The sequence below is a fragment of the Podarcis pityusensis genome (genome assembly GCF_964106645.2).
Source record: "Podarcis pityusensis genome assembly, chromosome: 16".
In the NCBI taxonomy this organism is placed as follows: Eukaryota; Metazoa; Chordata; class Lepidosauria; order Squamata; family Lacertidae; genus Podarcis; species Podarcis pityusensis.
The window spans coordinates 14,159,950-14,175,783 of record NC_138041.1 but is presented as its reverse complement, the minus strand read 5'-3'; the positions used below and the strand labels follow the sequence as shown (position 1 = coordinate 14,175,783).

Sequence of the window (15,834 nt, the reverse complement as noted above, 5' to 3'; positions counted from 1 at the left end):
TGGCTATGATTTTAGGATTGTGTAAGGGCGGTGACACCCCCCCCCCCTCACACACACCCACCAGTTGTAGGCTTCAGTGATGGAACATGCACACCACAATTGTTTCTGACTTGTTTCCAGGTTCAGCAACACTCCTTTCATTGGTGAGGGTAGATCAAGCGAGGGCAGGGGGGCAGAGACAGCAATAGATCAATATTCAATATGGTGCCATGAGGGTGCTGGGTAAGGGTCTCCCATTGCTGGCCTGCAAAGCAGCTTTGCTGTTTGCTGGTTGAGCTAGCATCCTCTAATACAGGCATGGCCAAACTTGGCCCGCCTGCTGTTTTGGGACTACAACTCCCATCATCCCTATCTAACAGGACCAGTGGTCAGGGATTACGGGAATTGTAGTCTCAAAACAGCTGGAGGGCCAAGTTTGGCCATGCCTGCTCTAATACATTGGTGCGCTAGATCCTTCTTTCTTCTCTGGGGCCCCAACATCACACCACCCATTTTCCTTTCCCCATACGAGTTGAAATCAAAACTGCTGGCAAAGACCCCGCACTTTGCAGGCGCCAATCAGCTGGTTGCCGGAGTCTGCAAGGGGCTGTGTATGCTTGGCTCACTGCCAGCATCAATCAGATGACTGTTGCTGCTGACAGCAAGTTCCGCTTGCAAAGGGACAATTGAGAGCTCCCCTTAAGAAATTCACTTGTTTTGTTTTTTTTAAATTCCATGGGCTTTGGGGCTGGGAAGGAGCTCCTGTTCAGTTTATGGCCTTCGTGCTCCTATGGAAGGCATAGTTGCTCCACCAAATTTGGGGAAGGAGGGAGGGGAGTGAAATAAAGGAAGCTGCCAATTTTATCCCAAAGTATTATTCCCCATCACTGCCATATCCTGCCCTTCTCTTTCTCCTCAGGCAGTCCCAAATATTTGTTTCCTAAAAGTGGGGTAGGAGGCGATGAAGAGACAACCTGGTTCACTTGAGGTTGGGACCCCCTGTTGTAGTTATAGGGCAACTAAAACTTGCTTGCCAGCTTATAAATGCCCAGGCAGTTGGGCATTATCTGCCTGTTCCCTGCCCCCAACCAGAAAGGTCTCCTCTCTCTTTGCCAGGAGGAGACAGAGTGTTCCCCCCACTTTGCACACTCATAGAATCATAGAATAGTAGAGTTAGAAGGGACCCCTGGGGTCATCTAGTCCAACTCCCTGCAATGCAGGAATCTCAGCTAAAGCATCCCTGACAGATGGCCACCTAACCTCTGCTTAAAAACCTCCGAGGAAGGAAAGTCCACCACCTCCCGAGGGTGTCCGTTCCACTGTCAAAGCAGCTCTTATCGTCAGAAATTTCCTCCTGATCTTGAGTCAGAATCTTCTTCCTTGTAACTTGAAGCCATTGGTTCGAGTCCTACACTCCAGAGCAGGAGAAGACAAGATTGTTTTTGGTGTGAGGATGAATGGATGGGTCCACTCCATACTGGCCCCCCCCCCAATTTTGTTCTTTGTATCAACTTCAGGAGAAGGTGCAAGAAGTCACCCTCCTAATTCTTTTGGTATTTTGTTTTGGTATTATTATTTTTTGGGGGAGGGAGGAATAAGCTTGATTTTTTTAAAAAACGGATCTGCTTTTCAAAACTGTCCATGTCTCTGGTTTTCTGTTTAGCAACAAGAACAATCAGCTAAATACCTGGTGGTGGCAACTGAGGGCATGAGATGGTGTTGGGGCACCAGGGAGTGAAGGACCACTGATGCTTATCTCAGCACTGGGGAGGGAGCAAAGTAGCAAGAGGGGCTGGGGGCAAAAGCGGGCAGAACAACAACAAAAACACACACACATCCTGCCACAGTTTCATGTTTTTTAATAAATTTAAGAACAGCCCCGTTCAAACCCTGTTCTGTCCCTCCCCTCCCCCCCACCCCTCCCCAAAGTGGCAACAGCAAAAAAACAGAACTAGGGCTAGGAGTCATAATCCTCCTCGTCTTCCTGGGCTGGCGCAAGCGGCACAGGTGGGGGCGCAACTGGCACCGTCCCCATTGGTGCAGCGACAGGCAGAGGTATTGCGGGAACCGGCGGGGAAGTGAAATGTAGATACGGTGTTGGAGCACTGCAGGGGGAGAAAAAGGGGGTCGGATTAGTGTGCAGGCCAAGGCACTTTTTCTATAGATTGGGGGTGATGAAGATGTTTTCCAGGCCTGGGGTGTGTGGGTGTGTGCCTGTGGCCCTCCAGGCGCTGTTGGACTACAACTCCCAGCATTCACAACCATTTGCCATGCTTGTTAGGACTGATGGGAGTTGGGAGCCCAGGAATATCTGGAAGGCTGCAAGTCGTCCCTGTCCCCTCTAGGCTCAGAAACAGATCAGGGTTTCTTTGGTGAGGAGAACAAATAACAGCAGCCTAGACTTTAAGCCAAGGCTGGTGCCATAGCAAAGTGGCATCCAGTCCCTGCCCCCAAAACACACAGACGTCAACAGTTTTGAGGCAGCCAACAACAGCACTTGAATCCCAGCTTGACGGCTAAAAGGGCAGAGCTCCCAACCACAATTCCTGACACACTACTGGCCAAATGCAATAAGCAGGAGCACACTGAAAATATTACGTGGAGAGATGTGTGGCAGGTCGCACAGGAGGAGGGGCGATGTGGGACACTTCCTCCTCCCCGTTGCTCTCGCTGTCTTCAGAGTCGTCCTGCACAGGCCGGAGAAAAAAAGGGTCACCATGGAACGATGCTATGCTCTTGATGCCAGCCTATCATTTACTCGGAGCAACCAAGCTAGCTGGATCCTGCAGCCACATCTTTTGCCCTTCTAGGCAGGCAGCTGAAATGTGTTTCCTGGGCTGCTTCCAGTCCAGCAGACCCGATTCACACTGCTGTGCAGGGACAGTGCACTGAACACAACAGGAGCGGGGAACCTGAGACTTGTGGGCCAAGCGTAGCCCCCCTAAGCCTCTCCATCCAGCCCTCAGGACCATTCTCCCCCCCCCCCCGGCCACACCCGGATGCCTCTTGCTTGCTTGCTTGGAAGGAGGGGAGAGGGGTTTGTATGTGCGCAGGCAAACTAGCCTACTGTACAAAGGGAAGATTCACCTCCATTGCTGGATGTGGCCCTGGGGAGGCTGCCTAGAAAGGAATGCGGCCCTTAGGCTGAAAAAAGGCTCCCCACTCCTGGGATACAACCAACATCACTGCCTCAGCCCACTGCTTGGAGGCTGGACAGTCTAAAACAACATAAGAAAAGAGGGTGGAATATTGAGGAATAAACTGTGTATGTCCGATGAAGTTTGGCTGGAATCGGGGCATGGCATTGTGGGGCACTTGCCAAGGCCTCACTGCCCACCCACTGAGCCCCCTGGCTATGCTCAGCTCGCTCCTTGCGGTTGTGGCCTGCTCGGCTGCCCATCCCAAGTGTGAGTGAGCAGGGAGGCCTCAGCACAACAGTCCCTGCCTGCCTGCCTTGCTGCCGCCTCCTGGGCAGTGCGGCCTGGCAGGCCCAGAGGGGAAGCATACGGGCCGTGAGCACAGTGGCAAGCGGGGGGAGGCCACAACTTCACCCCCCTGTGAAGAATCACCGCTGAGATGAGGCAAGGGTGGCTCCAAAAAAGTTAACCATCTATAGATAGCAGAAAGGGAAGGGGCCGAAGCAAGAGGGTGGTTTTTCCAAGCAAAACCACCAGGGGGAAGGAAGATGAACAGCAGCCGCTTTGGGTTTCTGTTCACACAAACAGAAACCGAAAGTGGGTCAAGAGACTGTACATGGGCATCCACCAAGGGGGATGACGATACAGTTGATCCCCCTCCCTGGATGACCTGCTTCGTCCTCTCTGTGGTTTACTCCACCCGGAAAAATTCCTGCGGGCGCCCATACGGCCCGCATTTTTCTATGGTTCTTCAGGATTTCATTTAAAGGAGGGAGGGAGGGAGGCGGGATGAGAAAAGAAAGAGAAAGGAGGAGGAAAAACAGGGTCAGATGATTAATTAACTTTTTAAAAAGTGTTTCTGGACTGCAATTAGAAGAGGGTTTCAGTTTCTGAAGACACTCAAAACCACGCCAGCCCACCTCTTGCTCCGAGTCTGTGCCTGACTGCTTCGGATCCCGCCCTTTGCCTGGGCCGCCGTTCTTTCGCCCAGTGCCAGGTTTCCGGCCCCTGAACCAGAGAGGAAAAGAAAGTGGAGACAGGTGTGCGGAAGAGGCCTCCAGGTTAGGCTATGCAATGCGTTGTCATGGGGCTGCCCCTGAATACCATTTGGAAACCGGGGCTCAATTGCTGGCTTTGACCTTTACTGCCTTGCAAAGCTCAGGACCCCTATCTCTAAAGGCTGCCTTCCACTATATAAACCTCCTGAACCCTGAGATCATGTCCCCCATTGCCCTTCTCTGCATCCCACCTTTGAAGGAGTTCCAGAGAGTGGCGAGAAGAGAAAGGGGCCTTTTCTGTGGTAGCTCCGCACCTCTAGCAAGCTCTCCCCAAGGAGGTCTGCCTGGCACCAACCTTGCCAGGCCAAGACATTTTTGTTTTCCTGGTCATTTGGGCAGCACCAATGATGGGATGTGTTGTTGTTTTTTGCTTTGACTACATTTTGAATATAATGATGCATTTTTATTCATTACTGCACCTCACTCGTCCTGTAAATTGCTTCAGGGACTTTTGCTGGGGGAGTGATTCATATAATTAAATACACCTAAAGCAAGCCTCCCCAGGAAAAGTCTCCACTTTCACCTGGCAGACACAAACAGCGGCTCAGAAACTGATGCTCTGCCACTTGGCTACGGCCCAACACATGTCATGTGTAGTCACTGAGAGCTGAAATTCCTGGTTCTAGTCTTAGCTCAGCCGGACTGGTCTCTTGACAAGGCTGGGGAAGCTGCGGTCCTCTGGAGGTGTGTTTACTTAATCTCCCGCCATCCCTGGTTGGGGGGTTGATGGGAGTTTGAGCTCAACAATATCTGGAGGGCCTCCAATTCCCCATCCTCAGCCTCCCACTCACAATTTAACAAGGACAATACTAGCCAACTTGCAGGATGATTGCAAAGGTTCCTGAAGCAGAAGCAAGCAAGTATTCATATTATGGGAAAAACCTCCCCATCTCCCCCCTTTAGCAAAGATCAGATTAGGGGAGAGGGACAGAACTTCCTCCAGTGTCTCCCATCCCACCCATTATGAAGGAGGTTATCTTAGGCCAGATCAGATTATTCATCCATCTAGCCCCATACTGTCTACTCTGTCTTGCAGAGGCTGTCCAGGGTCTGAGGCTGAGAAAGATCTTAGCCATCTCCTGCCAAATGGCCATTTTTGGGAAAGTGGAGAGATGCAATCGGGGATCGAACCTGGGACCTTATGCTATGGGGGCTTCCCCTCCCTTCCTACCTCCTGGAAACTTTCTCCCCCTCCATGAGGTTATCCTCCGCGTCTCCTTGCATATCTGGCACAGAGGCAACAAGGTCCTTCAGGAAGTCGAACTGTTGCTCCAGCTCTATGCATTGTTTCCTGCAAAACCAGATGACAGGCTTAGATGGGAAATCCAGACACAGCTGATGCAGTGACAAAACTTCTCTTTAAAATCAGGGGGACGGGGAGACAAGTTTCTAGCCCTCATGGTTTCAAATAAAGGTTACTAGATTTGTGAAGGCAGGCAGCTAGCTGCCTTCAACTTAGTGGGACTGTTGATGTTTCTCCAATGGGCCAGGGACCACCAGTGGGTCTTAAGTCTACTTTCAAGGGTGCTTCAGGGCCACAGCTCACACAGTGCTTCCTCACTCTTCCATTGTGGCCTCTGACTTTTGGGAGGAGCAATGCCAGCAAACCTGTATGCTTGGTAAAGGTGGGTGGGAAAGAGAAATAAAGAGAAAGAGAAAGAGGCAGGGGAGGGAAGGAAGGTCTCACTCCTCTGAAAGGAAGAAGCCAGAGGAGGTACTGAAGGAAATCAGAAAGAAAGAAAGTTATTTTTTTTAAAGTAAATGAAACAAAAAGGAATATGATAACAGTCTAAAGCTGCTGCAGAAGGAAGAAGTGAGTGTAAAAGGAGTGGGCAGAAGGAATGAGAGAAACTGGGAAGTTTGGAGGGGGGAATTAGATACATGTATGAAAGAAAAAGACGAAATAACAGGAGGTAAGTAAGTAAATACTTTTGAGAGGCATGGTTGGGGGAAATAAACAGTTTAAAATAAAAACACTTTCTGCACTTCAAGCCAAAGCACTTGAAGCTCAACAAATTCTGCCTGATACGGGGAGGCTGAACTGCAATACTTCCACAGCCAATGCCTGTGCTTACTTTGAGGAAAGCTGAACTGGGGAACTCCTTGCCACAAGGAATATACACATTTCCAAAACGGGATTAAAAACCAAGGAGAGATGATGTCAGTAATTGCCAGCTGATTGCACCAACTCTGCCTCCATCCGCCACCTTTTCATGACTGGCTCTGCCCCTGCACCTTGATGTGCAGCCGGTACTCACAAGTGCGATGTGGTCATGGTCTTGGCGTTCCTGGACTGCGTCACGTGACAGGCCTTCTTCAGTAGCGATTCTAGAAAGAGCTCCAGCGCCCGAGCTTGGGGAGACCTACAGTTAAGGGATGCTGTGAAGGGAGCCACCCCCCCCAACCCCCTGACAATGTGCAGAGAGTGCAAAGCCTCGCACAGGAGGCTGCCTGAGGTCAGATTTGCCCATCCAGTCCTAGGGAACTTGTCAGGCCCCCCAAATATAGTGGGACAACAGCTTCATCCTCATCCCTGAGCACGGGCCATCCTGCCTGGGGCTGACTAGCAGCAGGTCCCTGCTGGAAATTCACATATTGCATCCAATATGCCCCTTTGGTTTTAGATAGTACATGAGTAGACGAGTCTAAAATGCCTGGGACGCAAATTTTCACAGCCCTCTAGCGGCAATGGTGGCTCATTTACCAGAAGTAATTTATTCAGTGTTAGCTCTGGAAGTGTATTCACTATTCCAGGGCTCAGCAAACTTTTTCAGCAGGGGGCCGGACTATATTTTGAAAAAAAAATATGAACGAATTCCTATACCCCACAAATAACCCAGAGATGCATTTTAAATAAAAGGACACATTCTACCCATGTAAAAACACACTGATTCCTGGGCCAGATTTAGAAGGTGATTGGGCCGGATCAGGCCCCAGGGCCTTAGTTTGCCTACCCATGCACTATTCTGACCAAACTATGCCTCCTAGAGCAAAATATATGTAGGAGGCTTAGTTTGGTTGGAATCGAATTCCTACAGGTTCCTCAAGCCATCTCCTTGGGGCGAGACACATTCCCCCACTTGGCCTCCTTGCACTTCTCCCCAAGGCTTGGCGGGCGGGCGGATCCAGGCGATGTGACGAAAAGGATACAGATAATCACAGGAACAGCCGCCGCCACCTTGCCAATCTCCTCGTCAGTCTGCATTATCTTCTTGATTCGAGCCTTTTTAAAAACAAAAAATGGAGAATGGAAGAGGGTATTAAAATGGAACCCTGGCTTCTCAGATTTCAGCTGGACTTAGCCAAACAGCCTGTAAGATCTAGAAATTTTGCTTCCTGAGTTTGAAAAAATTCAACTTAGCTGGTCACAAAGCTGAATCACATCCCTGGTAGTCACCACATTTTACATGCCTGTGGAATCACAAAATACAACCCCCACCTCCAACCACTCGATAATAACCAGGGCCTTGAACTGGCGCCTTGGAAACTAGCTGGAAGACCAAATTTGACACACTGTACTTCACCCCTATTAACAAGGGAATGCGGCTGTGTGCATGCCATCCATTTAAAGCACATGACCCCCCCCCAAAGTATCTGTAATTTATTAAGGGTTCCGGGAACTGTAGCTGAGTTTAGAGTAATCTATAGTTCCCAGGATTCCTTGGAGGAAGCCATGTGCTTCAAATGTGATGTGTGCGCATGGCCACAGTGGTGGTGCCTCACTTCCCAACAGGGGTAAACGACAGAGGGCATCAGTGCCACCGGTTTGCCAGCTAGCTCCCAAGTCTAGTTCAAGGTGCTGGTTATAATCACTGCAGAGGTGACGTCTGAACTGGAGGCTTTCTGCTTAGGTGGAACAACCACTCATTGGGTGGCCCTAGAAGCAAACACTAGGAAACACTTTAGAAATTGAAGAGGTAATCCTGGAACTCAACCTCAGCCCAGGGGATCATTCAAGAAGGACACTGACAAACTGGAACGTGTCCACAGGAGGGCAACCAAAATGGTCAAAGGCCTGGAAACGATGCCTTATGAGGAACGGCTAAGGGAGCTGGGCATGTTTAGCCTGGAGAAGAGGAGGTTAAGGGGTGATATGATAGCCATGTTCAAATATATAAAAGGATGTCACATAGAGGAGGGAGAAAGGTTGTTTTCTGCTGCTGCAGAGAAGCGGACACGGAGCAATGGATCCAAACTACAAGAAAGAAGATTCCACCTAAACATTAGGAAGAACTTCCTGACAGTAAGAGCTGTTCGACAGTGGAATTTGCTGCCAAGGAGTGTGGTGGAGTCTCCTTCTTTGGAGGTCTTTAAGCAGAGGCTTGACAACCATATGTCAGGAGTGCTCTGATGGTGTTTCCTGCTCGGCAGGGGGTTGGACTCGATGGCCCTTGTGGTCTCTTCCAACTCTATGATTCTATGATTCTATGATTCTATGATCTATTTTGGAAGTCCAATGGTCCAACTCTGTAGCCCACAGAGTAAAAAAACAACTCAACAACAAAACCTCTAAGGGCTCCTCTAAGCACATGCAGAGTGCATCCCCCCCCCCGAATACTATTAAGTGACTTGGACTGGGTGACCAAGGCTCAGCATCTCTCCTAAGCACTAAACCAGGGAAGGGGAACCTATTGCCCTCTAGACTGATGGGAGCTGGGGCGGCCATGGATTTCCCCGGCCCTGCACTAAAGCCTTCCCCTGAACTCTGCCTTGGCACCTGGGGTGCAGCAGGGAGCTGCCAGTGAACAACCAACTTGGGTAAAAAGACACACTGCTCTCGGGAAGCTAGCTTTTCAGCATTGCACCCAGGTTGTCCCATGGGTTGGCAGGAAGGACTGTGCTGCTGGGCTTGCTGAAGGACAGCCCTCAGGCACCCTTGTCTGCCAGAGTCAAGAAAGGCTAGGATCCACTGCTGGGCAAGAGAGTGGGGCACCTGGGGCATTGCGATGCTTGAAGTGGAAATGCCCAGCCTAGCTTCACAGGGGTTGGGTGGAGAGACCCATAGTTCAGCGCCAGAACACAGGATTTGCATGCAAACTCAGTCTTCAGCATCTCCAGATCAGTGTAGACCAGGAGTGAGGAATGCTTTTTAGGCAGAAGGCCAGAATCCCTTGTGGACAAGTTTCTGGAAGGGGGAGGACCAGAGGCAAAAAGCAGATAGAACTCCTGCCTTTGTGGAGCAGGCTGCATTCCAACATGCCAAATTCACACACACAACGCACTCTCCACCCAGGCTAGCAAGAGGCCTTATCTCAGTCAAGGACATTTCTCAGCCGAGCCAAGACAAAACACTCAGGGAAGGAAGGGAGGGAGGCCAGTATGGGGTGTGGCCTGGGGAGCAGATATGTCAACTGAGAGTCCCAAGGTCCCGGCTGAACATCTTAGAGAGCCCCATCTGCTCCCCAGCATGAGGTTCCCCATCTCTGGTTTATATTGGGCTAGGTGGACTGGTGGTCTGACTCTGTCTAAGGCAGATTCAGGCAGGTAGCCGTGTTGGTCTGACGCAGTCGAAATAAATTAATAAATTTAAAAATTGTCCAATAGCACCTTAGAGACCAACTAAATTTGTTCTGGGTATAAGCTGAAGTGTGCACGTCTAAGGCAGTTTCCTATGTGAATTAGCTGTTTATCCAGAATCATGAGGGCAGGAGTCTTGTTTCTGTTTTAGGGTGCAAGAACACATGCTTTACATGAAGAAGGTCCCAGATCTCCAGGTAAACCCCATAACCTCCAGTTAAAAAGGATCAGGCAGCAATTGATGGGAAAGACGCTGGCCGGCCTGAAATTTCAGACAGAGGAAGAGGATTGATGGGAGTTGGAATTTACCAACACCTGCAAAGTCACGCGCTTCTCAACCCTAAGGAAAGCCCAATCCTATGCATTTGTGCTCCGAAGTAAATCTCATGGGTTTTACAACTCTCATGCTTGTACAAGTCAAAGGATAGCAGGACATGTTCCAGGAGAGGCTCACATGTGTCCCTCCAGATTTTTAAAATTTTAATTTAATTTAAAAAATTAGTTGAAATATAAAATCTTACATTCAGCTAGGAAAATTAAACCAAATTGTTTTTCAAATGACAAAGCAGAATAAAGTAAAAATTAAAATTAAAATACATAATCATATTCATGTTCTTATTATGTATTTTGTGTTTTTTATATTGCAATTTTAAGTTGTGAACCGCCAATAACAATAATAATAATAATAAACACTGTCCCAAAAGGCAGTGAAAAGATAAAACAGCCAATGTTGTAATAATGTCCTATACAAATGTATCATGAGTCCATCCATGCTTGGAATACATGTGGGTGATCAGCAGTCTCTTGATCACTCAATCACAAAAAGGTTTTTGGGACCAAGGAAGGAAGGAAAGAAGGAAGGATAAGAGGTTTTATAAAATGATGAAAGGTGCAAAGAGACAAAAATAATCTGTCTTGCTCCAAACACAAGGACCCAGGTTTTCCACCAAAACTGTCCAGCAGCAGCACTTTGGACAGAGAAAAGAAAATGCACCCCCTCTTCAGAAAGCCCTTCTACAAAAGAGGCACCCACCAAGAAGCCTTACTATAAGACCTCAGGTTGGCCCAGGACCCAACAATCAACATTAGCAAATAGCAGAGGAAATAAACTCAGACCTATTCCATGCCAGGAGAGGGAAACCTGCTTCCCTCCAGGTGTTGCTGGACCACTGACCATGCTGGCAGGGGCCAATGGGGGCTGCAGTCCAACAACAGTTCTGGAACTAGTGGCCATGCAGATGTGGGCAGACTCCAACTCCCATCAGCCCCAGCCAACATGGTCAATGTTCAGGGATGTTGGGAGTTGTAGTCCCAACAACTTCTGGAGGGTCATGGATTCCTCAGGAGCCAGATTGTATCTTGCAAAGGCCACAGAGAGCAGAGGGCACATCTTCCACAGGGGCTACAAAAGCCAATTTCCATTGGCGAGGGGGTTTGTCTATCAGGTCAGGGAACCAGTCCCTGTTCAGTTGTTGTTGCATGACACCTTCCGTCATCCCTGACAAGTGACAAGGGACCACACTGGCTCTGGCCGATGAGAACTGCAATCAAGCAACATCTGGAGGCGCATCAAGCTTATTCGAAGGAGGATTTTGTTTTGTATTTTATTGGAAAACGGGCTACACTCACTGAATTGCTAAAGCAGAAAACCTCTCCTATGGGTTTTCTCTTCTGCGCGGAGGGATCAGTTGCCTGTGTGTTCGGGGTTACATTTTATTCCCTGGAGCAGGAAGGCAGTGGGGGTGGGGGAAGCAGGCTTGTGTGTCTATTCCAGGAGTGGGGAACTTTTGGCCTTCCCGATGTTGCAGAATTATGACTCCCAGCAGCCAATGGCCAGGGGGTGATGGGAGTTGTAGTTCAGCAACATCTGGAAGGCCAAAGCTTCCCCATACCAGGTCTATTCTAATAAACAGCAAAAATAAGGGGTTCTTAAGACTTCTATAGGCAAGCAGGCACGAGTGTCTTTTAGGGAGGGGTCTGTATTACCTGCTTTCTTTTCTCTCACCCCCCCCCTTTCCACATCTTGCTTGAAGCATACGGGAGGTACGGGGGGGGGGCAAGTAAAAGGGAAGTAATTCATTTGCCGCCTTGATTAATTTATTTAGGCAGCCACCCTAGCCGTGTCTACTCAGCCGTTTCAATGGGGTCCCCCCTCCCCAGCTTCAGCGGGCTTAAGATCGCAGCCTCAAACTCTCTGGGGATTCTGCAGCGGCCGGGGTGGGGTGGGGAGGAGGGTGGCAGTCCAGGAAGCAGCCCCGGCACTTTTTGCTCCCTTCCTCCGGGGCAAGAGGGGCTCCGCTGCTGCGGGCCGGGCTTTGGTGCAAGCTCTACCCCGGGGTAAGGCAGGCGGGGGGAGGGCAGCCACGGGGGATCTCACCGGAGGAAAGCGCGCATTGTACTTCTTCTTCTTGCTCGGCATCTCCTCTCCTCTTCCTCCTTCTCCTTCTCCCTCCTCCTTCTCCTGCTGCCGGGCCTGCAGCGAGCGAAGAGCCGGATCAGGATCACCTCGGAAGGAGCCGCCTCGCCCGACCCGGCCAAGCAGCCTCCGCCGCCGCCTCCTCCTCCTCGCCGCCCGCCGCGCGGGTCCTAACGCCGCCTGGATCGAGGCAGAAAGGCATGAATGGGCGCTCCTTCCCCCGAGAGCGCGAGGCCCATTCATAAAAACAAACCATCAGTAGACACACATCCTGCGGTGCCCGCGGAACAGAAGGAGCAAAAGGACAGCAAAGGCTGGCTTGCCTGCCACGTCAAGGAACGAGCGCACAAAGCGGGAGCCCCCAGCCCACCCGCAAAGGCGGAGATGGGGGAACCTGGGACTCCGCACAGGTCGTTTGCCTGCAAACTCCCATCAACCCCGCCGGCCAGCAGGGCCAATGGTCAGGGGTGGTGGGAGTAGCGGGGCGGGGTAACCACTTCTGGAAGGCCTCCACCCCCTAGACTCGAGTTCAAAGTTAGGTAAGCAGGAGTCTCCCTCCGCCCTCCCCCCAAAGTAGAAGCTCGAAGGGGGACGGAGAGGGAGCTTCTGAGCCACATGCACGCACGACTCGTTTCATACGAGCATGGGGACCACGAGGGTCATCTAGGCCATCCCCCTGCAATGCAGGAATCTTTTTGCCCAGCGTGGGGCTCCAACCCACGACCCTGGTCTTAAGAGTCTCATGCTATCCCGCTTCGAAGTAGTTTGCCATTTAAGGGGATTAATCATGCTTACTTGAGAAGGGAGTCCCACTGTGTCCAACGAGGATGACTGTCAAGTAAATGTTCATAAAATAGCTGCCCAAAGATGAAAGAAAAAAGAAAGAAAGAAAGAAAGAAAGAAAGAAAGGGCAACAACTATGATGTAACAATCAAATGATAGCAGCAATTTAAAAAATTCATTTGAGTACAAGACAGCTGCCATTAACAGATAGATAAATTGATATAAGGCTGCAATCCTTCTGCACAGGCTTACCCGTAAATAAGTTATTTACTTGTTAAAGCACAATCTTTCTGTATTCCCAGAAAGAAGTCCCACTGGGTTCAATGGGCCTTGTTCCCAGGTAAGTGGGCATTAGATCAGCCTTATGTTATAAAGGCTTGCCTGAAAAGTATATTTATTTTAAAATTTTGAATTAATTTCTGCCCTGCTTTTCAATCCAAAAGGAAAACCAAAGGCAGCTTCTTTTGATATGTGAAAAGTACAATGATAAAAAGTATTGTCCAAAAGCACGAGGCACCTTGCAGAAAATAAGCAGCTTTTGGTTGGTTCCTGCCTGGATGGGGAACCCTTGTACGCCACCTTAGGTTCCACGATGGAGAAATGACAGAATATATATGTAGAAGAAAACAAGTTAAATAATGTGGGGCAGCTTCCATCGCCTTCAATACACAGGATTGCTCTGTTGTTTCCATTCCAACAACAGTGTCATTAGCTGGGTTGAAACACTTATGACAAACTTATAAGGTATGTCACAGTGTCAGTGCAGTGAGAGAGACAGCTTGCCTACAACACCCTGGTATCTTCAGGAATTGATCTGAGATCTGATGTAAAGACTTTCTGACCTACGGGTTACCAAGTTTCCTGAGTGGCAGTGTTGGGGAAATCTAGACTGTTGGGATACTGAGCTTAAAACCAGTTTCAGATGTACTGTGTACTCAATTCATTCTGCGCCCAAAGTAGCAAAAAACATTTTTCCTGCATGATTTGTGTACTGTACATAAACAATTTAAAGGTGTGATCCTAAGCTTGCCATTTCTGATCCAGCAAACCACCCCCTCGCCCCCCCAAAAAACCAGGCCTCTGTGAACAATCAAAGCTTTCCAGCTTGTTTCCTTATATACAAGCTTTTTACTTAAAAAAGAAGAAGAAGCTGAGGAATGCCACTTTGGACCTGTATGCTAGCTCTGCTCACTTGTAGCGCAGACTGAACAAAACAGTAGACTGCTTATTCATTTGTCAGATGAGACTTGCCAGTTAGTTTTGATGCTAAATTTCCCCCTTTTCCTGCAAAATAAAAGTAGCAGCTGTATTTCAGAAAGAACAGAGAAATGCAGGATTTTAGCCCAGTTGTGATAGGGGAACAGCACGCCCTTCCCAAGGTCTGAAGTCAGGAGTTGGCAACATCTAGCACCTGCCAGTGCCTGAGGGGAGGGGACAATGCTGTTCCTGCTGCTCCTGCTTCCATTGCCATCCATTCACTTCCAAAGTGGGGGCAGCAAGCAGAAGGAAAGGAGCGAGCAGAAGGAAAAGCAACTGCAATGGTTTGATCACTATCTGCCATCTTTCTCTGGGCCACGAAGGGAACTGGACCCCGATGCAAGAGGCTGAGAGCAAGTGGGCAATTTCAAGGCGGAGGAGGGCACTGAGGAGCCCCAAACCTAAACCAAGAACTCAATCAACCAACCATTCATACAAAAGAAGGGCGGGGGGAGTAGTAGCAGGAATGAAACATTACTTTAGTTTTTTAAAACACTGCGCCATAAATGCAAATACAGCCCGTAGTTATTATCCCTATATTGATGGTGAGGTGGCAGTGGCTTTGGCTGAGTTGCCAGCTACAATGGCTATGTTCTGCCTCCACCATGTGGAAAGTATGCCACTGATTTTGAATACCATTTGCTGGGAGTCAGAAGTGGGGAGAGTTGCTGTTGCATTCAGATCCTGCTTGGAGGCTTCCCAGAGGTATCTAGATTGCCACAGTGAGAACAGGATGATGGGCTAGACGGGCCACTTTTATATTCTTATGAGGGGATTACAAGGTAGCCCTGTGGTTGTCCTTTTTAAACATTTGGGCATGTGTGTGAGAGAGCGGCTCTAAGTGACAGCCATGTGGCCCTGTTTGCCCCGTTACCCTAGGCTTTTAGAGCCTGTGGCTTACATCTGCCCTGCAATGTTGTCATCTTTATATTGCAGTAGTGTGTGTGGCTGAGAAGCTCAGAATGCAGTGCAGCCCAATGCTTCCATCCTTAAATTATTTTATTTAAGGAATTTACACCCCACCCTCCAATAACATTCCCAGTTCTTCCCAGTGGCTGAAAGTGAGGCTTACAACAGCCCTGCAATGATATTATCCTCGCATCGCGGGTACTTGTGTGGGTGGGTGATGTTTCAGGAGAGCACTGCCAGGCAGTCCAGTGCTCTGATCCCCGCACTGCAGATGGGCGGGCTGGGGAGCCGTGGTTATACCATGAAGGGCTGCGATGCCAACGGAGCTCTTAACATCACATCCAACGTCAAACTAAACTGGTTTTCCGCTTTATTCCCCAGTGTAAACTACGAAGGGATTTCAACGTAGCTGCGCCTAGAGCTATTACGGACCCACCTCTCAACAAAACTCAAAACACTTAGGCGCAATCCGGAAGAAAGCGGGGGGGGGGGAAACCAGCCCTTCTGCGTCACTTCCGGTATAAAATGGAATCCTCCGCGCGCGATACACACACAAACCCCCCGCCCTCTTAACAGCCTGAGCACATTTTAGAGGGGGGCTGTTGCTCCATAGAGAAGCCAACTGCTAGACCGGCACCACTCCGGACCCCCATAGGAAACAATGCCCAACATGGCGGATTGCCATTTGTGAGAGGAGATGTGTTTTAAACCCACCCCCGTGCCCTCAGATATTTTAGGTTTGGGACGAAGAGATACAATAATCCTCAAATACTGGGAA

General features: G+C 49.5%; 1 protein-coding gene across 1 annotated transcript; it reads right to left on the bottom strand.

Annotated features, from left to right (window-relative positions):
- Positions 1-379: 379 nt before the first annotated feature.
- Positions 380-12,264, bottom strand: DRAP1 (DR1 associated protein 1). The gene is made up of 7 exons (XM_080985812.1): positions 12,069-12,264; positions 7,325-7,397; positions 6,433-6,526; positions 5,346-5,465; positions 4,037-4,124; positions 2,578-2,666; positions 380-2,084 (listed from the first exon to the last, which is right to left on the bottom strand). The coding sequence occupies exons 1-7, from the start codon at positions 12,108-12,110 to the stop codon at positions 1,937-1,939; spliced, it is 654 nt and encodes a 217-aa protein (XP_080841938.1). The 5' UTR covers positions 12,111-12,264; the 3' UTR covers positions 380-1,936.
- Positions 12,265-15,834: the final 3,570 nt, after the last annotated feature.

Excerpts from the sequence above, each read along its gene's own strand:
- DRAP1 (XM_080985812.1), bottom strand. The coding sequence starts at position 12,110 with ATGCCGAGCAAGAAGAAGAAGTACAATGCGCGCTTTCCTCCG. Across the intron at positions 7,398-12,068 it reads ACAATGCGCGCTTTCCTCCG|GCTCGAATCAAGAAGATAAT; the intron begins GTGAGATCCCCC and ends GTTTTTAAAAAG. Across the intron at positions 2,085-2,577 it reads CCTGCCACACATCTCTCCAC|TGCTCCAACACCGTATCTAC; the intron begins GTAATATTTTCA and ends CTCCCCCTGCAG.